Source organism: Setaria italica, chromosome IX (genome assembly GCF_000263155.2).
Source record: "Setaria italica strain Yugu1 chromosome IX, Setaria_italica_v2.0, whole genome shotgun sequence".
In the NCBI taxonomy this organism is placed as follows: Eukaryota; Viridiplantae; Streptophyta; class Magnoliopsida; order Poales; family Poaceae; genus Setaria; species Setaria italica.
In genome coordinates this window covers 4,686,402-4,710,234 of record NC_028458.1, presented here as the reverse complement: position 1 = coordinate 4,710,234, position 23,833 = coordinate 4,686,402, and the positions used below count along the sequence as shown (strand labels likewise).

General features: G+C 47.1%; 1 protein-coding gene and 1 non-coding gene across 2 annotated transcripts; both read left to right on the top strand.

Moving 5' to 3' along the window:
- Positions 1-15,083: 15,083 nt before the first annotated feature.
- LOC101786562 lies at positions 15,084-17,246 on the top strand. The gene is made up of 3 exons (XR_002675911.1): positions 15,084-15,423; positions 15,514-16,933; positions 17,170-17,246. It is a non-coding gene; the product is annotated as a serine/threonine-protein kinase Aurora-3 (transcript).
- A 2,620-nt stretch (positions 17,247-19,866) lies between these two features.
- On the top strand, positions 19,867-23,596 carry LOC101786169. The gene is made up of 2 exons (XM_004981596.2): positions 19,867-20,545; positions 22,588-23,596. Exons 1-2 carry the CDS (start codon positions 20,012-20,014, stop codon positions 23,344-23,346), a joined length of 1,293 nt encoding a protein of 430 aa, XP_004981653.1. The 5' UTR covers positions 19,867-20,011; the 3' UTR covers positions 23,347-23,596.
- Positions 23,597-23,833: the final 237 nt, after the last annotated feature.

Here is a 23,833-nt window from a genome sequence, read left to right as displayed (position 1 = left end):
ACCTAGGTGTGTTTGGATGGAGAGACAAGTGGGACGGGACAGGATCATCCCTTTTTTAAGAATGAGATGATCCCACTTGGTATTTAATTGGTTGGATGGGGATGTCCCAGTTTCGTTGTTTTGTTGGAGCGGTGAGGATATATGAAATAAACGAGATTTATATTCCATTAGCCGCGGGATCCACTTGTCAGCCTTATTTCCCAATCTTCTTCCTCTGTTATTTCCCGTTTTCCCCTTCCTCTATCAAAACTGCCAACCAATCTTGAAATTCGACATCCATGTTCAATTCCAACTCAATCAATTGCAATAGAAGCTTCCTTGATGTCTCGCGAATCCATTTGACTGCTCATCCTCACAAATCCATGTGCGGCCGAGCCAAATCGAGGAGGCGCCGCCCGGCCATGGACGCGCCGCCGCCCCTAGAGCTCCGCTCCCCCTTCCTCCACCTCCTTCGCCTCCGCGGGCACGGCCCCCGACCTCCTCCCGAGCTCCTGCTCACCCTCGCCTGGCTGCGCCGCCGGCCACCGCCTCCTGGCCCTGAGCTGCGCCGTGCCCGCTGCCCACTGCAGCCGGTCCCTACGCGCCAAGCCATCCCGCCGCCGCCGGCCGCTGTCGCCGCCCGTCGCCCCGCGCGCCCGCTGCCGTGCCCTCGCCCGCGCCGCCCCGCCGCCGCCCGCGTCCTTGGCCGGCTGCCATTACCGCCCGGCCTGGCCACCACCGGACATAGCGAGGAGGAACGGAGGGGCGGGCGCGAGGAGACGGAGGGAGACGCCGTGCACAGGGGATGGATCCATCCGTCAGTTTTGGAGGGACCGATCCATCCTTCTTTTTCAAGGAATATTTCTGTTTGATGTTGTCCCGTCCCACCTGTTACTCCAACCAAACACATGCAAAATTGGGACCGTCCCATCCCGTCCCTCTATCCAAACACACCCCTACTCGATCCCTATCCTGTGGAGACATCCCCTTTGCTGGAAAGACGTCGGGCCGGTCTTGAGATCTGGCTACCGTCGGGCTAGCTGGGGGACCAAGCTGGCCAGCCACACGCTACCCTCGCGACGTAGCCATGAATTGTGGTGTGCTACTCACCCCACACCACCACTGATCACGAACCCCCAAGGCCATGGAGTTCGTAATCAGTGAAGGGTGATGTGGGGTGACTAGCACAATAGCGTGGGAGCTTCATATGATGCTTGTGGAGGGAATGGAGGGAGCCCATGCGTTTTCGTCCCCGGGCGAGCGAGCGGCGAGCGCCTGCGGTAGAATCGCGCGCGACGGGCCTCGAAGCTCCCACAACTGCGACGTGAGGAGGGCTGGGCGAGCGCCTCCCTACTCCGGATCTGCGCAGAGGCGAGCCCTAGCGAGCTCCGCTGTCCGGATCCACGTTCTGGCCGCCTCCGATGAGCGCAAGTGAGCAGGGCAACGGATCTCGATGTGCTGCGACCTCCCGGCCGACGTGACGAGCTCCGACAAGTCCGCAACGAGCTTGGAGCTCCACACGGTGTTGGCAAGCAGATCCCCGGTGTGGCGCGCGGCTTCCTCCTACCTCGACAGCGGCGGCGGCTGGGTGCGACGATTTTTTCTTTTTTTATATGATTTTTTATGCAAAAGTTTTGTACAGAAATTTTTATCCTCATTTTTTTTAAACTGTCTTTTTCCCGATAAGTTTTCTTCAATTTTTTTCGAGAATTTTTGTGCAATTTTTTGGTTTCAAAAGTTTTGAATGTTCAAAGTTTTTGTTTTGAACATTTTTTTTATCTTTTTCGAAAAGTTTTTCTCAAAATTTTTCTTATCAAAGTTTTTGTTTCGAATATTTTTCTGTATCTTTTTTGAAAAGTTTTTTTTCGAAATTTTTCTTCTCAAATTTTTTATGTTTTGAATTTTCGTATGTCTAAATGTTTTCCTAGATTTTTTTCGAAAACTTTATTTATGAATATTTTAATTATTTTGTTTTATCTAGTGGGCTGTTTTGTTTTTATTGTTTTGGATGGAGAGATCACGCGCACGTGGGCACGTGGTGGTGGGTCAGTGTGCCTCTCTATCTCAGCTACTGTTCGAAAATCATCCCGTGGGAAGCCTTCTACTGGACGATCGTAAACTTGCTGCTCCCCAAAATGTAGAGCCGAGTCCTAGTGTACTTTTCAGCAAAGAACGAGTAATTGTATGTAGAATACCATATATCTCTGAGTGCGACGAGATGTATCATCGTATATTGACGAGTATAGTACTATGTACATATAGTATACGTAGACGGGAGTGGAGCCCGTGGATCACATTCAGCGGACTGTGGTAGGCAACGTCATGATCAGCACGGGTAGGCCCGGCCCGGCAGCGTGTGATCATGGCACTCCAACTCAGAGAGGCCGGAGCACTAGAAGTTGCCCAAGAGAGGGATCAAATCATCACAGGAATTTTCTAAGCCGAAAGGAAAGGAACGTGCTCATGAGCAAATAGCCAAATACTACTAGCTACCAGTGCTAGATAGTGGAGACGGGGCAGGGGATTCTCCATTCCCCAATCATGCAGTCAATGCCCGGGATCGGAGAGGCCAGCCCAGAGACCGCAAGAGTACAAGGCCATGTGTCGTTGCCATGCGATGCCTGCAACAGCTGTGGCTGCAATCTTCTTGTTCCAAATAGAGGGGAAAAAGGAGTATTGTGGCTGGTGAAACCTGACAATTTAGGGCCTTGGAAGGCTCTAAAAATGGGCTTATCGCCCACCAGCCTGGTCGGCTGGAACTGCCTTGACCAGCCCGGGAAATGCCAGAGCTCTGTGACTCATGCGTGAGGTGACAACCTGCCTTGGCCCCCCTCCAATTTGGTTTGAACAAGCTACAAAGAAGCATGTACCAGTAGCTGCTTTTGGCGTGATGTTCAGTCATCAGCATCCTTGATCACGACCGCATGATTACGAGTGCTATTACCAATGCCATATGGTCTTGCTTGTCACATTCCAAACCTTTGCAGGTTCAGAGAAGAGAACAATGCAGAAGCTAGAAGAAAAAAGAACAGAGGACAATCCATGGGAACATTTTAAAAAGCTTTGAACAGAATTATAATCAAGCATCTTCTACTTTCTGTATATATGGCCAGCATGTTCAGCAAGCTCATATATGGCCACAGCCCAAAAAATTCGGCAAGGAATCCTACGTGGACGTCGTACGTCGCTACAGTGCTCCACAGTGCACCCTGCTTTTGTCTGGACGTTGCAAAACGCATATACTACTTGGCACCGCACGGCACGCGCGGTACTACACCGTGCTTCGTTCGCCTTCCCGGCCGTCTGCTGCCGCGGCCCATGCATGCCGTTGTGTTGTACGCTGCGGCTGCGGCTGCGGCTGCGCCGCGGCAGACAGCGAAATTTGGAATCCTCCCTGCTGCAAAGCGCAACCGGCGTCCCGGACCGGTCGCCTCTCGCTTCGCCCGGTCGCCTCGGCCGGTCGGCGTGGTGGCCCATACCCCGACGCCGTGGGCCCAGCTCGTAACGCACGCCTGTCGTCATCACGGTCACGGCCATGCATATCCTTTCGCGGATTATTCACCAATCACCAGCAGAAAAGGGGGCCCAAAAAGGAAAAGCTACTCCCACTGGTAGCAAAATCTTGGTCTCGTCGGTTCCCATCTGCTTGCTCTCCAACATGAATCATCTCTTTCACCGTTTCGCGGCTCTGATCGATCATCAGAATACAAATCCCAATCTGCTCGTCGAGCCGCTTCGGTCGTCGATCGGTTCCGATTTCTCAGGCACGCCGAAAAGCCTGAAATCTGTAGAAGAAAGGAGGCACCAGAGAGACGTTTTCCACGACGCCAACCAAAGCCCGAACCATTCGACGCAGCGGCCTTGCTGGTCGTTAAGCAAGTACAGGGGCAACTCGGCGGCGAATGATTAACGCGGCCCTGAGCGCCCGTACGCCGTCCAGTCAAATTACGCTGCGAGAAGCCGCCCGGGTGGGGGCGCGTCATCGGAGCGTGCCGCGCGGGGGCGAGGCAACCCGACAGGCGGTCGTACGCTCCCCCCCGGCGGAAACGACCGCGTGCAGGTGCCCCGCCTGCCGCCCTGCCCCACGCCCACCCGCGCCCGGATTCCTGCGCCCGCGGCCGCGCAGGCGCAGGCGCGGCACGATCCGAGCCGCCCAACGCAACGCGGCCGAGCCGAGCACCCGCCCGACGGGCGCTCGTCTCGTCCCCTCGGCGCGGCGCGGCATGCCAGGAGCAGCCGGGCGGGCGGGGGCATGGTGCCAGGGTCACCTCTTCTTTGGGGCCGACCCCGCCGGGCGCAAAGGCAGGCCCCGGCAGCGCGGGCAGGGAGGCCCGGCCGGCAAACGCAAAGCGCAAAAGCGACACGCGCAAAAGCGAGAGGCTACCGGGGGCGGGGCTAGCTAGCTAGCGGCTCGGCTCCAGTAGTCCAGTCCCTGGTGCTGGTGGCGTGGTGGTGTGCCGATGGATTGACTGACTCCTAGAAACCCGGGCTCCGAGTCCTTGCCCGGCCGGGCCGGCCTTTACCTCGCTGCGGCTGCTTCGCTTCTCCCGGACATGACGACCGATCATGGGAGGCCAGCCGACGACGAGATGCGTGAGAGATTCTCTCCTCGACTCGACCCCCCCTGCCGTGTCTGCGTGCGTAGCTAGTACTCTATGAGGAGTAGCTCGTTCCGTGTCATGATGGTACAAGCTACACTGACGCTCTGGCTATCAGGTTGAGGTACGAGTAGACACCACTGTTCATTTGATTCCTTGTTTTCCCTGGTTGGATGCGCATCTGATCTGCATGGCATGGTATTTGGTAACGGGAGGATATAAACATAGCATTCTTGCTATTGGAAACCAATGGCAATGTCGTACTTGCATGAAAGGAGCACATGTTTATGATGACACAAAAGCAATATAGAAGCAGCGGTACAATCAAAAGCTGAGTTAGAAGGGGAGCTACTGATGATGAGTTGATCAGGACACAGAGCATGGAAAGGTCCAAAATTGCGGTGTGGATCATGATGGGTCATGAGTGAAGATGGAAAGGAGAGGCTTCTTGGTGCGAAGAGAGACAGTCACAGACAGACAGAGAGAGAAAGACATCAGACATCAACGATCAACAAGCACTCCGGAATCGGAGTCTGGGCACGCTGAAATCTTGGGCGAGTGGCGAGAGCCATGAGTCTGGTCACTCGATTGTGCCCCGGCCAGCACTTTCGGAGTTCGGGAAAGATGAATGAGTCGACGGATGGATGCGTCGAGTGGACGGCCGAGAGGACGGGTGCAGGCAGCAGGCAGGCAGGCAGAGTGGGTGCAGGGCCTCGTCGGACGGGCCCAAGGCCAACACATGTTTGTCCGCCGCCCGTCGGTGTCTCGCTGAATGACAGGACGTGACATGAGGAAACAAACTCTTGTACCCTTCCCTGCTTTTTCCTCTGCGTGCTCCTCGCTCTCCCTCTCTCACCTTCTTCTTCTTCGCCGCGCCTGTGTGGTGAGGTGAGGAGTGACCGAGTGAGTGTGCACTGCACGCACGAAGCTCGATGCATGCATGCACGTCAGGGGAGAAGAATATCGGGTGGGGCCTCCGCGTCTTTTCTCGCCGGCCGGAACGAGAGACTGGACTGCAGATTAGAGGTGGGTACTGGTAGGAAGCATGATGATGGTGGTCAAGGTCGGGATTCGCGCCCGTCTGCGCTAAGCTGTTCACAAAGGTGCGAGAGGGCACGCGCTTGAAAATTGGGCGCCCCCTGCTCCTGCTGGCTCGCGCTCCTCGCAAATCCACGCTTGGAACGAGGTGATCTTGCCACCAGAATCTTTCGGTGGCCTCATGAGACCGAGAGCTAGCTCTTAGAAAATCGGTATCCAACTGTATTCTTCAGTAGCTTACTGCACGAGATCGCTGCAAAATGGCCGATACTAAGAAATATGGTTGGGGCATGAGCGTGAGATTACTACCTCGAATACTTGCTGCGAATTTTCACTCTACAGTGCAATGCTGTGCTACTGTTCCGTTCCGTTCTGTCCCTGAATCCTGAGTTCCTGACGATCCATTTAGACACAGTGCTAGGGCACAGTGGTATGATCAGGAGGGCTGGCGCGTCAAATTAACAATGGCAGCCGGATACGTCACAGCTTTATCAGATCACCCCGCAGCGCGCTCGCTTTATTCCTCGGAATTTCCACACGCGGGGAAGAGCGCGGCAGCAGCGGCTGCAACCCAAGCACGCGATAGGTCCCGTTTGGATCCAGTCGTGGATTTTGAAAATCTAGGTTTTAGATGGATTTTCAGAATCTAGATTCTAAGCAAAATCTGGATGGTGTTGTTTGGATCATAGATTCCAAAATATGATGGTATGGTAGTTTGTTAAATAGATGTTTTATTATACCATCACTACCTTAAAAGAGTGGACAATAACAGATAATTATCTAGAAGGTTGATGGGCAAGATAGTAAAATATGCATGCAAAACCTGGTTAGCAGCTTCTAGGATTCTCAGAATTCAAAATCTAGATTGTAGAATCTGGATCAGAATCTATGATGTGTGGAGGGCAATATAGATTCTGGATTTTGGATATTTAGAATCTCTTGTTCTCCAATCTGGATTTTGAAAAACAAGCCTAGGCCGTGTTTAGTTGGGGAATTTGGGAGGTGCCAAATTACTGTTACAGCACTGTAGCACACTGTAGCGTTTCGTTTGTATTTGTGAATTATTGTCCAAATATTGACTAATTAGGCTCAAAAGATTCGTCTCGCAAAGTACAACAAAACTGTGCAATTAGTTTTTAATTTCATCTACATTTAGTACTCCATGCATGTACCGCAAGTTTGATGTGATGGGGAATCTTCTTTTTGCATAGTGTCAAAGTTGGAAGTTGGGAGTAACTAAACATGGCCCTAGTCCCAATCCAGCACGGATCGTGGCGCGCTGCCAGAGGCAGGAGGCAACACCGCACACAGCAACAGCAGCGGTGAGCGGCAACCGGGAAACAAAGATTCGGGAACCGCCATCATCACGCCAGGAACACCTGCTCTGCGCCTGCCCTTCCATCGATCGGCGCCACCCCCCAAGAACATTCTCACGCATCAGATCCTTGTCCCCCAAATCTTTTTGTTTAATCGATCGCTCGCCGCTGCTGTGCTCACTAGCTAGGCCTGTAGGCCTAGGCGAGGCGAGGCGAGGCGAGGCTAGGGCAGTGTGCGTCGCAGCGGTAGCAGACTGTGCTTGTGTGTGACAGCGGGAGGAGGGAATCGAAGACCGGATCGACGCCGAATCGCCATGCGTAGAGGCCTTGGACGGCACGAGAGGGGATCGGAGAAACCATTGCGCCCATAACGTGATCCAGGCGAGGGGAGGTGCGCGCCTGTCAAGGCTGGCTGATCGAGATGGGATCCGGCCGTTATACTAATATGATACGCTATAACACCGGCCGGCATGAATCATGAGCGATGGGGTAAAAAGAACGGGGATCAAGATCGTGGTCACAAGCCCCAGGCGCATGATTACTGTCTGCCAATGCCAATGCGTCGTTGGGGATTCGGTGCTGGCCGTGGCCGGACTCGCTTTCAAACGTACTAGTAATGTCATGTGCGCGGCGTTGTTTAATCTGTCCGTTTGTGTAATCTTGGAGCAGTGATGGGAACGGCCGGAGAGTGAAAGGTGCAGATTTTCTTCTGTAGGGACACCACCAGGTGCGTAGGTCACCCAACAGCAACGGAGTTTCAGAGTTTCTTACGAACCATTACAAGAAACGACTAGCAGGAACTGAAACTAGCGAGGGAATACATGAAGCTACTGTCCAAGCGACCTTTTAGAGTGTTACTCCATGGTGACATACTACTCCCTACTGACATGCATGTCTAGACAGGACAAGACAAGGATTGGCACGTAGCCGAGTGGGTGCCGTGGAAACTGCAGAGCGGCCGCTGGGTAGACGGGCGGTCTGGGTGCACTGAAGAAGCCGCAGAGTAGGCTGTACCGTTCGGCCTGGTTGGTGGCGCCGTGGCGCCAATCGTCGATCAATTTGGGCCCGTGGCCTAGATTGCTGGCGCGCTAAATGGGCTGCTCGGACGATGGTGTTGGTCTCGGAGGAATTCGAGCACAACATATATGGAATAGGAAAAACAGTAATGTCCGTCACCCCCTTTACAACGGTGGCTCCCCTTTTATAACGATCCATGAGTCATTTTACATCCCGTAAATATCTTTCCTCACTTATTACATTCCTAGGATATGACTTACATAAAGATCATTGGGGTAATATGTACAAATTGAATTCCCCTACGTAATCACACTTCTCACGTCTTCATATAGTCACGCTTCTCACGCCTTTGTGTCCGTAACCTCGAGACTTCTTCTCTGTGCCAGGTTAAGCCTTCAGCTTCGCACCCTTAGCCTCGCGCTGAAAGAGCTCCTTAACCTCGTGCTTTCAATCTCGAGCTCGAGATAGATGTCCAACCTCGTGGCGTTTAGTTAAGTTTTGATCCTGAGTAAAAAACAGAGTGAAAAGTTCGGTGTTCGATACTAGCTTCGAACATTCAAAGGTAAGTTAATTTATAACTTAGCCATCAGCCAATAACTGTTATCTTCGAAGTCAAAGTAACAAAGAAGTTGCGAGGTTAACTAAGTTTATACGTTGGTTGAGAACCTACGAGGTTAACTGAGTTTATACGTTGGTTCGGAACCTGCGAGGTTAGGAAGTTTTCGCTTACGAACGTCGCTCGAGGTTGTTCGGTTTTTGGGTGATCCCCAACAGAAGCCCCTCGTGGGCGAGGGTCGACTCCGACGAGCCGAACCCGCAACGAAGGATCGCTCTACCAAAAAACGTCACCCTCAAGCGTTGGATGAGAGATAAGCCAACGGTTACTTTCTGCATCTTACGTGTCAAATTTTGATTGGTTGATGCTTCGGCTCCGGTTTGAGGTTCGAGACGCCCGTTTGCGCCCGTTAGCGCGCCTATAAAAGGCGGGGGGGGGGTGTGAGTCGCCTTGCATTACCCTCGCGTCTTGCTGTTACTTTGCGCGCTGCCCGCTAAGTGCTTTAAGATTCGTACTTCTTCTGCTGTTCTCCTTGATCTTCAAAGTTTCGAAGGTACTGATGTTGTCTATATTTTACATTCTTCCTTAACTCTTGTTTTATTGTCTTATTTGATTTCCTGCTTTTGTATTTTTCAGCTGGCTCAGATTATGCAAACAGCGAGGTTGATGTCTACCGAAGAACAAGCGGAACAAATGAGGTTACAAGATGACACTGCGGAGGGACATGGGTCAGATGAGGCTGGTGAAATTTTGGTTTCTTTCGATATTGATAGTGGGGAGGATCTTTCAAACATAGAGGCTGACCCATCGGAGTTAGTGGCTGGCAAGGAAAAGTACCCTCCTACCCTGTGCTTTGGGTGATCATTGGCTTCATGGAATACTATTGATTTCTATGTGAGTAAAGGATATTTCCCCGAGGGTGTTGCTAGGCTTCCTGGTGATGAGTTAGTGCTGAAACCACAGATTGGCGAGGCTGTGGTATTTAGGGACTTCTTTACTGCTGGTCTGCTGTTTCCCTACAATAAAACATGACTTTGATCTTGGAAAGATACAATGCCAAACTTCACCAGCTTACCCCTAATTCTTTCATTGCACTTTCCAAATTTTACTAGGTTCAGCATACTTTTGGAGGTGCGATTGATGTTGATGGGTTTGCGAGGTTATTTGAGTTTCATGTTCAGAAGAAAAGGGTGGAGTTTGATGATGAGGATGGCGTTTCTAAAATGCAATTTGGCTGCTGCATGTTCACGATTTTAAGGTGGATATATCTGATGGCTACATTTAGCTGTTCTATCCGTTTTTTACCTCCCTGTCGCCTTTGGACGTTACAACTGCTCCTCCATTTGTAAGGTCAAAATCTTTCTGAAAGTGCGAAGAAGCTTTGGCGTTGCCTCCTCGTCAATTACTGGTCGATATTTGGTTGAGGAATTTTTGGTGGCAAACATTTGGTCCCTTTCTAGCGGATGGGCATCAAAGGAAATTGTGATGAAGTTTGTATCATGGTACCCTAGGCCAGTTCCATATCCTATTTTTGGATTGAGTTTGCCGGAGGGTGGTAACGCTGGCATTTTTATTGACGAGGTTGAAAGGCGAGCTGTGAATATTGTTAGACCTTGTAGTGAGAGCGAGTACTTGTCTGCTTGCAAGTTTGTTACACACGGCCTCCGAGTGAACCGTGTTCTTTCGGAGGACGTTACAACTGCTCCTCCATTTGTAAGGTCAAAATCTTTCCAAGAGTGCGTAGAAGCTTTTGTCATTGCCTCCTCATCAATTACTGGACAAGATTTGGTTGAGGAATTTTTGGTGGCAAACATTTGGCCCCTTTTTAGCGGATGGGTGCCAAAGGAAATTGTGATGAAGTCTATATCGTGGTACCCTAGACCAGTTCCTTGTCCTATTTTTGGATTGAGTTTGCCGGAGGGTAGTAACACTGGCCTTTATGTTGACAAGGTTGAAAGGCGAGCTATGAATGTTGTTGGACCTTGTAGTGAGAGTGAGTTTCTGCTTGCAAGTTTGTTACACACGGCCTCCGAGTGAACCGTGTTCTTTCGAAGATGGGTATTGAGGTCGAGCCTCGCGCCAAGCCTTGCAAGCCCTTCAAGCGAATGCGCGATGCTGGCGTGACTAGCTCAGTTAAGATTGGTAGGAATGGTGGCAGGGGGCAGAGAAAGAAAGCTGAGGACTTGGCCTCTAAGCCTATGAACGAGGTTGGCAAGAAGTCCAAGACCTCCAGCCTCGAGGCCCTTAAGAAAAAAGGCTTGCTCGGCCAAAACTCTTCTGATGATCCGCTAAGTGTCCTTGGTAAAAAGCCCGGGGTTATTATGAGCTTTGTGCTCGCAACTCACAATCCCGAGGCTAGGCCTAAACCTACAAGGCTAGAACTCGAGGCTGCTGGTGCTCTTGCTAGTATGAAGGTGAAGAAAGCTGGCAAAAAGATCAGGAAATTATCAGTGCCACTGTCAGTTGGTGGGTCTAGAATTGTTAGCGCCTTGGATGAAGAGGAATATGAGGGTTTTTCGGATGAGGACTTGTCTCTAGCCTTGTCTCAATGTCCTGAAGCTAAGGCTAAAACTCCTCCAAAAGAGGTGCAACTCGAGGTTGCTACTGCCTCTCAGTGCCTTGAAGCTACGGCTGAGACTCCTCCGAAAGAGGTGCAACTCGAGGCTGCTGCCGCCGGTAAGACAGACAAGCCTGATCCGGTGCCTGTTGAGCTAGGTAAAAATGTTGTCAATTTTTTACTTAAGTTAGACCTTATTGATTCCAGCGGTGCGTCTGTTAAATTTTTGATGGAGTTGCAAAATACTGTTGGTGCAGCTAGAGAGGCGTATAGCGAACCCCCATTGCTTCTCAAAGTGGAACCTTTACCCGAGGGTTTTGCTTTGCCTTCGTCAGTTACTAGCTACAACCGGGCTTTTGGCACCGATATCAAAGAAAAATTGTTATTGATTCATGTGCCCAGGTCAGGTGAGGATGACGACCCTTACAATCCACCGCTGTTGTGGGGTTCTAAGGACTCATTCCGTGCTGTAGATGAGGCAGCGCGAGCGGCTTTAGGAAAGGCTAAGGCCGGTAAAGGCGAGGTTCGTGGGGGCATTGAAGAAGAAGAAAAAGATAAGATTCCTCAGGCCTCTGCAACGGTTAAGATATCTGTTAAAGATGATGCTCAAGACAGAGCTTTTGACCCTGAAAGTTAGTATCTTTTATTTCTTGACTCGTTCTATGTTTGTTCTTTGTTTACTTTGTTTTTTTACATGTTGGTCTTTGTTTTAACAGAATATGAGCAGTGCCTTCGTTGCTTTGACCCTGATCATCTGGCAGGATAACAGCTACCCTCGGATATAAGGTACTATTTTGGAAATGGACAAGGTTTTGGTTGTTTCATAAATTTGTTGTTTTTCTTAGTTTTTTACTTATTTTTTCTTATTTTTCCTTTCCATGTTGTAATTGTTGGAAAGGTCGCTGCTCAGAGGCTTCATGAGAAGGAGAAAGACACACTCAGCCGCAACACTAAGGTTATGGAACTCAAGGCTGAAAAAGGAGAACAATGCTTTAAATGATCTCAAGACTTCGCTTTCTGAAGCCAACTTCGCTTTCTGAAGCCAACGCTGAGCTGCAAAAGAATAAGAAGTTGCTTGTGTAGACATGCAACGACCTCATTCAGAGGGTGGAGAGCCTAGAGAAGAATTCATAGGATAACCTTGGTGTTTTGGAGAAACTTCAAAATACAATAGAGGAGGACTCAACAACTATCTCATCTTTGAAGAAGGCTTGTGCCGAAAGGGATAAAGCTTGTGAAGAAAGAGACACAATGATTCACACGCTCGCCAAGAACCTAGAGGAACAAAAAGTTTTTATTGATGAAGCGGAACAGATGCTAAAGACCAGCTTTACAGAGATTTATAATGGGTATAAGGTAGCTTTAGCAGAGTTTGGTGATGTACCTCTTCCTTTCCCCACCGATAAGGGTGCAAAGGAAATGTTCGATTAGATGGACCGGGAGTTCGAGTATCTTCCTAGAGTTATAACTGGAGCTAGCGACTATGCTGCCTCTTTTTGTATTGAAGGCATGCTTAAACTATTGGAGAAAGAGGGCTGTTCTGATTTTCTCAAGTTTGGGGTACATAGCTATCAATTTCCCTTAGCTTCGGAGCTTGATGAACAGAAAAAGCCCAAGAATATTAGAATTGTGAAGATAAATTTTTATAAATAACTTTGGGCTGCTTTTGGGCGCGAACATGCGAGGCTAGGTGCTCAAGATCGTCTTGCAAAGGTTTGGGCTCTTTATCTTTCTTGTTTTGATTTTTGATTTTTCTGTTTGTTTTTTAATCGATAATGTTTTGCTTTTGAACAGGCCAAGGGAGAGGGCTTGTGGGATAAAGGTAACGGTGATGGATCTAGGCGACACGAGGGATAGTGCTCGAAGCTATAAATGAAAACTTGAATGCTGTAGTGTTTTAAGGCTATGAAATGAAACACTTGGTGCTTGTAAAATTTGTTGGTTGTAAACTTTTGGTGTAAATGATGGATATTTAAGTTTAGTTGTTTTAACGTTGTTAAGTATTTTTGTTGATCATCTTGTTTTTGATTTATACACTCTCGCATGAATCCTTTTGTTTCGAGGTTGGTTGTATAAAAGCTTTTCTTGGATTTGTAATAAAACTCGAAGCATAAAGGAACGAGCACCGTCTTTCCTTAGAAAAAAACGTCACCCCCTGTTCCTTTGTGCAAGGGTTTTGCCAAGGTTGTTAAGTATTTGTGATGTCTGCTCGTAGTAGGAGCTATCTGTTTTATTGTCTAAATGCATTTTAGGCCACGGGGTTTCGAGGCTTGATGTTTGGTTATGCGATGAAAACTATCGTCGAATTTGTAGCAAAACTCATAGTACAAAGCAATGAGTATGGTTTTTCTTTTTTGAAAAAAAATCACCCCCTATTCCTTTATGCGAGGATTTTGCTTGGGAAGCCAAAGCTTTATGATACCTGTTCGTGGTAAATGAATATTTTTCACGTTAAGGGATGAAGAGCTTTTTTGTTAAAAAAGGTCACCCCCCTTTCATTCCTTTGCGTGAAAGATGTTGGTTTGTGCCTTTCTAATTACAGGTTGAATCAATATCTTGAAGCATTTTTAAGGTGTTCAGTCTTGTCCTGCCCAAGATAATGGAGCAAATAGTTGTCATTGGCAGAATATTGGTATAACACATCATTTCATTCAGTTTTGGACCACACGTCTTTTGAGGTTCTTTATGCCACACTTTTGGCATAACTAATTTGAATGCTTACTCAGTTCCTGAATTGGAGATTTGGTTGACATAAAGAAATCTGCTGACAAAACTGATTTAGCAGCAACTTCTTAGAGCACAACAAAGGATGAAATCTCAGGCAGATAAGAACAGAACTGAGAGATAATTTCAATTTGGTGTATCTTAAGCTTCAACCATATATTCAAACTTCAGCAGCTTCCAGAACTAATCAAAAGCTATCTTTCAAGTTCTATGGGCCCTTCAAAGTGTTGCAACGCATTGGCCATGTAGCTTATAAGTTGGAGCTCCTTGAAGACTATAGAATGCACCCTGTTGTCCATGTGTCTCAGCTCAAACAGCACATTCCACCATCAGCAACAGTTAATCATGAATTGCCTACTCTGCCGACAAGTTCACCAGATCAGGTAACTTCACTGGTTCTCCTTGATCACCGGCTAGTGCATCAAGGATCATCTTCGGTGTCTCAAGTACTTGTGCATTGGGTGGGTTTACCAGCTTCACTTGCCACTTAGGAGGAAATCAATGATTTGCAGCGTCGATTCCCTAATGCTTCAGCTTAGGGCAAGCTGGATTTTGAGGAGGGTGTAGTGTTATGTCCCTGATAAGCTCAAGGACTAATGTTATGAGTCGATTGTTTGGCTGCGTGTGCGCGTATGGGCCGTGTGTTGTGCTAGTGAATATGTGGGTCGAATGCCTTATAATTGGATCATAGACTAATTTTCAGTTCAGGTCATATCGGATGTTTAATACCAATTAGAAGGACTAAACGTGAACTAATTATAAAACTAATTGCATAAACGAGGGCTAATTCGCAAGATGAATCTATTAAGTCTAATTAGTCCATAATTAGCTCATGTGATGACTATATTTAGGCTCCGTTTGATTCTTTAGGAGCTCATAAAATTCCTGTCACATCAAACGTTTAGATACTAATTGGAAGTATTAAACATAAACTAATTACAAAACCAATTGCACAGATGGAGGCTAATTTGCGAGATGAATCTATTAAGCCTAATTAGTCCATGATTTGACAATGTGGTGCCATAGTAAACATGTGCTAATGATGGATTAATTAGACTTAATAGATTCGGCTCGGGAATTAGTCTCCATCTGTGTAATTAGTTTTATAATTAGCTCATATTTAATCCTTCTAATTAGCTTCCGAATATTCGATGTGATATGAATTTTAATCCGAACTAAAGATCTAAACACCCCTTTAATACTTCTAATCACCAGTATGCAAACATCCGACATGATAGGGATTAAAATTTAGTCCGGCCATCAAACACCCCAGCTATCAAACACCCCAGAGCTGGGTCATTCGGTTGAGACCAGTAACCAGAATAACCGAACATTTACCACTCGCTCATTCTTGTTCGTCTGTTTTCCCCCTTCTACCTCTCGCTCGCATGTTCTTCCTCCAGTTCTTCTGATTGTATCCCTTGGGTTGCGGTTGAGCAAAGCGAGACCATAACACTTCCTCCAACTCGACGACTCGACGGCGACGCAACTCGCCGCGGCCTTCCTCACCTCGTCTCCCTCCCACGGCGGCCACTCCCGCGCACGATGGCGGCGCGTAAGGAGTGGAGCATGTCCGACTTCGAGATCGGCAGGTACATCGGCGAGGCCGCGAGGGCAAGTTTCGCCCGCGAGAAGAAGGTTGGTTCTCGGAAGCATCGCTCTCCAATCCCCCAAGTTTCCCCCAAAATTTTGCCTGCTGAGGCTGACCTGCGCATGGCGATGATCCAGAGCGGGTACGTGGTGGCGCTCAAGGTGACGTACAAGGCGAAGCTGGGTACCAGTTCCACTCGCACCTGCGGCGGGAGATTGAAATCCAGAAAGGGCTCGATCACCCCAACGTGCTCCGCCTCTTCGCCTGGTTCCACGACGAAGAGCGCGTCGTCCTCGTCCTCGAATACGCGGCCCGTGGTGAGCTGTACAAGGTCCTCCGCACCGCTGGCCGCTTCACCGAGCGCACCGCCGCCACCATAAGGACCCCTTGCCCCTGTTCCTTTTGCTTCACTGTTAATTTTGCCCCAAACGTTTGTACCTCCGGCTGGATTGGACCCGTTGCCCTTCCTTCTACTGTTTATGACTTAAATTATGTTAGCCTGAACCCATAATATTAGAGGCAAGGCTCTTGTGGCAGCAATTGTTTAATATTTGTTAGGGAAATACTGCAGGCTACTCTAACGTTACTTTTATTATTTATTAAAACAAAACCAAGATGAAAACGGCAGAGGAAAAGGAAGGAGAAAGAAAAGCACCTTATCCGCTTCCTTCGTCCTAAATTACCATTCGTTTTGGTTTTTCTAGATACATAGCTTTTGCTACGTATCTAGACATATATACATCTAGATCCATAACAAAAGTTTTGTATCTAGAAAACCCAAAACAAATAGTAATTTGGGACGGAGGGAGTACTAACAAAGTTTCAGAGAACTAGTCCATGAGACGATTAGGTCTTAAGTTGGCAATTCTATGACATTACTTCTACTCGACTCCTGAAAGACATCAAGAGGATCTTCAGAAATGCCACCAACTTGATTTTACTCTGATACCATGTATAACTCATTAATTGCTGATTCCTTGATACTGGTTTCCTGTGCATTGGAAACAAGTAGAAGTTACAGTTCATAAAAAAGGCGGTTGAAGCAGCAAATTCTTTGATATTAAAAAACTTTGAGTTCCATTTTATAATTTGTCAAAATGGTTCTTGGGTTTTATAGACTTTTGTATTTTCTGATTGCAACATTAAGTATCAGAAACTCTGCAATACAAGGCAAAGGATCAATCCCGTTCTACAAGTTAAGCTGAAACAAAGTTTTCCACAAACAGCGACCACATGAAGTGCACTCTGCGGTTTACTCCACTCGACCTATACATTTACACATGAAACAATGTGAGAATACATTGCATTTCCTTTAGCATGAACACTGCAGCTTTTGATAATGCCATTAATGGCCAAGAACATGTGCTGGCAACTGGCATTGCCATAACAGTTCCTAGAATATGATATACATATGCAGGCTTCCTTCTGATTTGCCATTCTTTTGTTAGATTCTGACGGCTCAACGCCGCAAGCCTTGCTGGTGCACTGGCGCACTGTCACAGGAAGCAGGTCATTCATAGGGATATCAAACCAGAGAATCTGCTACTTGATATCGAGGTTGGTTCTTTATGCAGTTGTGGCACCTCAATGCTGTTATCATTTCTATTTATTTTTTGTGAGCAAATTTAGTGGCACCTGTCTTTGTACTTTAACTTCCTTCTGTTTTGTTATAATTTTTCTAGCCTGATGGTCTTATTTCAGCACAGCATTTATTTGAAACATAACCATTACTGCAAACCTTGTTCAAGAGTAGTGCTCGTACTTTTTACACCATTTTTTTATAATTTTAATAGGCTGATGGTCTTCTTTCTGTACCGTGCACACCATAAGCTCTGATAGAACCACTGCTGTAAGTTTGCTCAAGAATCTAATCTATAGCTAATATCATAAAACCTCATATGGTTGAAAATCTCTCTAAATGGTTTGCTCCTCTTAACTGTACAACTGTACACTATAAAAGTATTTCACTATTTTTTGCATGTAAACAATACAGAGTGTAAGAATTTTATATGCTGTGTAGGAAGGGTAGACAACATTAAAATGTGAAATTAGCCATTAAAATGTGAAATTCAAGTCACTGCATTATATGTATGATGAAGATGATGTTTGCTTTACAGTTCAATAAGTGTAACCCATTTTGCATGTAATTCATACTGGACAGGATATGCAGGATGCCTCTACGAATAGATTTGAAAACTCATATATATTGTTGCTGATACGCATAACATATATGTGGAGAAATGGTTATGCAAATGCAAGTGCTTATTAAATGTCTTGGTATTTCTAAAGAACTGCTATTGTCATGATGGACATCACTAAGTGCTAGCAGCAAAATTGTTAGTTATGCTGCCTGTTAAGTCGGGGAAAAAGAAAATCGGGGCTGATGCCTCATGCTACTGTCTTGAACTCTTGATGCACCAAGCATGAGTGTTTATCTGATAACTAGTTAACTTCCATTTTCTCCAGGGCCGGCTTAAAATTGCAGATTTTGGATGGGCAGCTCGATCAAATGCTAAACGACACACACTATGTGGCACAATTGATTATCTGGCACCAGAGATGATAGATAAAAAAGCTCACGATCATGCTGTTGACAACTGGACTTTAGGAATCCTGTGCTATGAGTTCTTATATGGCTCACCTCCTTTTGAAGCTGATAAACAGGCTGATACCTTCAGAAGGTATGGCCTGAAACATCTGCTTTCTTTTTCTCCCCTATCTTCATTCCTTAACATTCTGTGCCACATGAATCTTGAGCAAGATAGTTAGAGTGGATTTGACATTCCCTTCAACTCCTTCCGTATCTTCAGAAGCTAAGGATCTCATTTCCAAGGCAACGTCAAAAACTATTAGTTATATATCATATATAAGAGATTAATTAAAGTGGTGGGTGTGGACTGGACTGTTGACTTTAAGTGCGGTTTTGTATGCAGCTTCTAGTGAAGGATTCAAGCAAGAGGCTTTCTCTTGAAGACATAATGAAGCATCCATGGATCAAAAAGAATGCAGAACCTTCAGGGAGTTGCATTAAGCAAAAAGACCTATGAAGAGTTAAGGTAAATGATAATCCCTCTATCTGTTTCTATTGGCGATACGAGGATGTGAAAAGGCCAAACTTCATAAGTTTTGACCAACAATTAATCAAATTATGTGCATATTTATGCATGAAAGTTATATCAGTAAATTTGTCTTTCAGAAACATTTTAATATGGTATTGACCTTGTAACAATAGATATTATATTTGCAAGAGAACTTAATGGTCAATGTATGCCCTTAAAGACTTTCAAATCCTAATATGTCTTATAAAAGGAGTGTGCAAGATATCGTCTGATAAACACTCACTCTATTACTTTGCTGAGCATGGAAATTATTATTTTGGTCCCACAGTTATAATATTCCTGTTTAGCTTCACATACTTTATCTTTGCCATATCTGATTATATTGAGCTGTTAAATGCAAGGATTTAACAATTATTGCACCCATAAGAATCAGTGCATGTTCATATCCAAAATACTCCCTCCGTCCCAAATTACTATTCGTTTTAGCTTTTCTTGATATGTAGCTTTTGGTACGTATCTACATATATATATCTAGGTTCATAGCAAATGCTATATATCTAGAAAAGCTAAAACGAATTGTATTAGGCTAACGCACTTTCATAAGGATGGCTCATTTTTTCTATCTGTCTGCATGTTTGCATAATCAATGCACCTTTTGCTCTGCTGACTACTTGTAAATGACACACAATTACTGTAAAGTATCACCCCGATATTTAGCTAAATTTCCTTATGGTCTTCTCTACAGCCTGTTCTCATCTGAAAATCGGCCTATTTTGGCGAACGACTTGTTTGCCAGTGGCCCAGAAACTTCACATGTAAGTTAACTGATGTGGTGTGCCGAACTCGTCGCTTTTGGAGCTCAAATATGAGGGCACTGTGGATGTTTGTAGTTCTGTTAGTTCTGGAGTGGTTGTGTGCCTGCAGGCTTGCTCCTACAAGCGGGAGGAGTCTGTACTCTGTTGCCGATTGAGGATGGAATTGGATGCAGCGCTAGTGTGTTTCCCTTTTGAAGTGAGCTGTGAAACCTTTGTAAATTGGAGCATTGATGGTTCGTGCGGATGGATGTGGTTTTGCCTGTGGGCAATCTTACTTATTCATTGTCGAATATTGCAGTATTTTGTGTTCTGAACAGCACTGACGGTATTAGTAATTCCGTGGTCTGTAGCAACGAAATTCTGGCCATTTCAAAACGAAATACGCAAAGCCTTCTCCACCGGGAACATGCCGCTACTAGCGTTCGTCTGCTGGGTGCCGCTACTTACGATACGAGTAGCTGGCTCAACCGAGCAAAGGCGCTTTGGCCGCCTAATTACGTAACCCACTGTTGAGTCACTGAGTCTGATGGGAATAAAGGCCCAGACGGCTGGCGCCACGCCGTAACCAATCTTGTTTTCCGGGCCCACACGTCAGCCTTTGCTTATACGGTTCTAACCATCCACGAGCGCACCCACCAGGCTTCATCGTCTCCGCTCTTCCTCCTCCGCGAAGAGATCCCCCTCTCCGGGGAAGGAGGCCTGGAGACCTACTCTTCCTCGAACTCCAATCCTTCCGGAACCTTCCCGATCCTCCGACCCCCATGGCCTCCTCGCCCCTCCCTCTCACCTCCCTCGTCCTCCTCGCGCTGCTGCTCCTCTCCGCCCCGTCTCCGTCCGCTTCCGCCTCGCTCTCCTTCCTCGCCGATTCCTTCAACGCCTCCGTCTCCACCTTCGCGGACCCGGAGCTGGAGGACCCGGCCCCGGAGCCCACCTTCCTCGAGGAGGTCATCGACGCCGTCTCGGAGAAGTACGACTGGGACCCGGACGCCGAGGTCAGGGTCTGGCCGCTCGACGCCGACGCCGTCCGCGTTGGCGCGGTGCAGCGGTACGATTTTCGGGCGCGGGCGGGCGGGGTGGCGGCGCTGGCGCGGTTCTCCGACGAGGCCGTGGAGTGGAGGCGCCCCACCTCGCCCGCGGTCGAGGAGGTGGACGGACCGGACGGGATCGACGTCGTCCCCGGCGACGGCGCGTTTGGGTTCAGCCGCGGCGTGAGGGACGTGGAGCTGGTCGGGCCGGTGGAGTTGAAGCTCGCTGGCGATGAGGATGGCGGCCTCGTCGAGCTCCAGTTGCCATCGGTGAGTGGGTTGACTTTGACTTGTCGCTCCTCCCGATTTTGCATCCGATCAGTTGCTTGCGGGTTTGGTTTGGTTGGTGTGGAATTGTGTTAGTTACAATCCTGCAAGGTTGGGGTTCAACAGCTGAGTTGATTTAGCAGCAGCTATTGTACTGTAGAAGTACATCTGCATCTATATTTCGCCCTGTTGTTAGTGTTGCTGATAACTTCGCATTGATTGCTGGTGTGTAGTAGTTCAACGTTAAACCAGTATGGATCCCTGGTTTTGGTAAGGTAATTGTGTAGAATCAACACTCAGGTTGGTTCAAGGTGTTGTTCTGGCTTGATTATATTGGGGCTATCTAGTATTGGACTCATGTACAGTGATTTAAGCATAGTGCAACATACTGTCGGCATTTAAGTTTATGTTAATATTTGGCTCCGTTTGGCAGGGCTTCACCACCGGCTCCTCCACCGGCTTCTGGTGAAGCCCTACCAAAGGGGCACAAGCAAAACGGCTCCAGTGCAGGAGCTCCATGAAATCCGCTCTCTGGAGCGTTTTGGTGGGGGAGAAGCCAAAAAATTTGGCTCCCCGCGGCTTCATCCTCGACCGCGGGTGCATGTGACCCTTTTACCCACCGTGGCCCATGGCCGAGGACAGCAGGGAGCAGGCGTGGGGCAGAGCAACGGCGCGGTGGAGCTCCATGGCTGGGACAGGGCGCGCGCCGGAGGGAGGCGGCGCATTGGCGCGGGCTGGAGGGAGGCGGCGCTGGGGCGCACGCCGAAGGGAGGTGGCGCATCCGTGCGGGCTAGAGGGAGGCGGCGCTAGGCCAGCGGGCTGGTGCACTGGGAGCGAAGGAGCCGGGGCCGGCGGTGCGAGATGGAGCAGAGGCGCTGGGGGGCTGACAGGTGCGAGTGGATAAGGAAGGAAACGGGGTGATGAAGAGATGAAGGAAAGAGAAGAAAAAAAAGGAGGGGAGAAAAAAAGAAATATGAAGAAAAGAAGAAAAAGTGGAAGAAAAAAATGAAGGACATTGTGGACATTTCACTTTTTTATCCATTTGAAACAATGAAGAGAAGCTATTTTGCCAAACGTTTTTCTAACCAAACAAGCTGAAGCTAAAAAAAGCTGCTCCACGAGAGAAGCCACAGCCGGAACTGTTTCAGCCACAGCCAAACGAACCCTTATTGGCACACACCATATGGAAATTTGTTACTATTGAATACAGATAGAAGGCAGTTTTATTAGACATTTAAATTTTGAATGCTTCGTTCTTTTCAGTACCTGCTTTCTGGTTGAACTGTTGAAGTGAATGTATCTTTATGATTGTTTTAGTTGGATTAGAGTGTAGCTCAACAACAAAAGATAAGACAAGGACCAGTGAAATAGAAAACAAACATTCTGTTCTTGCTTGCCATGTAATCTGGGTATTGCTAGCTGTCATGGGTGTAATGGAACAGGACATGTTAGATTTGCTTGGTTACTAACTGATGGCCGGCTGTGAAATCTATTGATTATTTTAGAAGAATGTAGTTTTGCGTGCATCACTGAAGTGATTGATCTGCTAGTCTATTGATTGGTTTCTTACTACTGAATAATAACATCGTGGTATTATTGATGCATAAGGGTATACAAGTTGCAGTAGCAGCCGCAGCAGGAGCAACACCTTCGATCCATCTTGTTTTAGAACTTTGCTGGCTAGGTTTTCATATTTGATTTAGTGTTTGCTATCAATGTCGCTTTCAAATTTTGTCTTACTAGACTCACTTTTCAATTGTCGTGCGCTGAGCATGTGACAAAATGATGTCGGTTTTCTTGGTTTGCCGTATATAGTTACCCAGTCTTTAACAAATTAGTAAGGTCTAGCTCTTCACATTCTGTGCTAGCATCTTTTTATGAATTAATAACAAAACATCCATAGGCTAATTTTGTCTTTCCTTTTGTAGACTTATGGCAATCCTGTTTTACTCAGCATATATTTCATCAACTCTTAGTATTAGAAAATGCACACTGTAATATTTCCCTTGATTGTTGCAGAACCTTATGTTGCACTTCTTGTGCAGGGGAATGTCACTTATACAAGGCTGAAGAAGATACTAGTCGCTGATGGAGTTGGATTAGAGGTCATCGGTGCACAGAAAGTTTCACTTTCCCACCCACACAGTATAGGTCTTTTAGCAAATGGAAGCTTGCTGAGTAGTAGCAACAACCTCAGCCAAATATGGCCTTGGAGCACAACTTGTGCCCCACTACTTCAAGTTGGTGTTGTAGGATCAGTTGTAATTGTGGTGCATCAAACCAGTGTGTCTGGAGGCCATGTGAAGACTGAGTTGAGGTCACATGACACCATGGAGTTATTGCCGGACAAGTGTCAAGTCAACGTATCAAATCGGTTGATCTCAGCATGTTTGTTCTGCTCAATTAGCCCAAGACTGATAAAGCTTGAAAGGATCTTGAAGAGTTGGTTTAGCAAAAGAAACATGGAGAATAGCTCAATGCATTTCATTGAAGCTAAAGTGACATCGATACCTTTGGTGAAATTCCGTTTGGAGCTTGAAAGGGACATCACTGAAGAGGATCCCATCTGGAAAGATGTTCCAGAATGGAAAACACTACCTATTGTCCAGCGAGTCACCCTTGACATTGTAGCTAGGGTGGAAGATGACGATAGGCTGAAGGCTATTTCAGTGAAGAAGGTTAGACAACCGTTCCCTATAGTGGACACTACTTCTTGGGGCAGCCTGACTTCAAATGTTTCGTTCACACAGTTTATGTCATTTGTATTACCACCAGAACCGCTGTCGCTGGATGTAAAATGGTGATAGCTTTTGCTCTGGTCTGCTTCTCATAGGGATGATAGGAAATTGCACATATACCTCGATTCCGTGTATACTTGAGTAGGCTGGAAGTGTACCTGAGAAATGGTCATGCTGTAACATCTTGTTAAAATTTTGTATTGCTTCTGGCAACTGTGTGAGTAACGTCTTACATTGTTCATAGTGCCTTTGTGCAACGGCTGTCATTAGGGCCTTGCGAGTTCTGATTCATAACTGCCTTCCTTGTTCAAGTTTATAGCCATGCAATATCACTAAAAAAATTTAGTCATGCTGTATTGTTGATTTTTTCCAGCTTGTAATTCTAAGTTACATGTGCATTCTTCGTGCAGCTATGCCATTGCATGTTGTATTCTGAATTCGTGTCCCTGCAGACCCCTAATGTGTGCTCCAGTTCTGCCAGTTTATTACCATGATTTTGATGATCCGAAACAGGTGAAATACCATGCAACGCACGCAAATATAAAAGCAAACA

Coding starts and splice junctions, on each gene's coding strand:
- LOC101786169 (XM_004981596.2), top strand. CDS start 20,012: ATGGCCTCCTCGCCCCTCCCTCTCACCTCCCTCGTCCTCCTCGCGCTG. Junction 20,546..22,587: donor TCGAGCTCCAGTTGCCATCG/GTGAGTGGGTTG, acceptor CTTCTTGTGCAG/GGGAATGTCACTTATACAAG.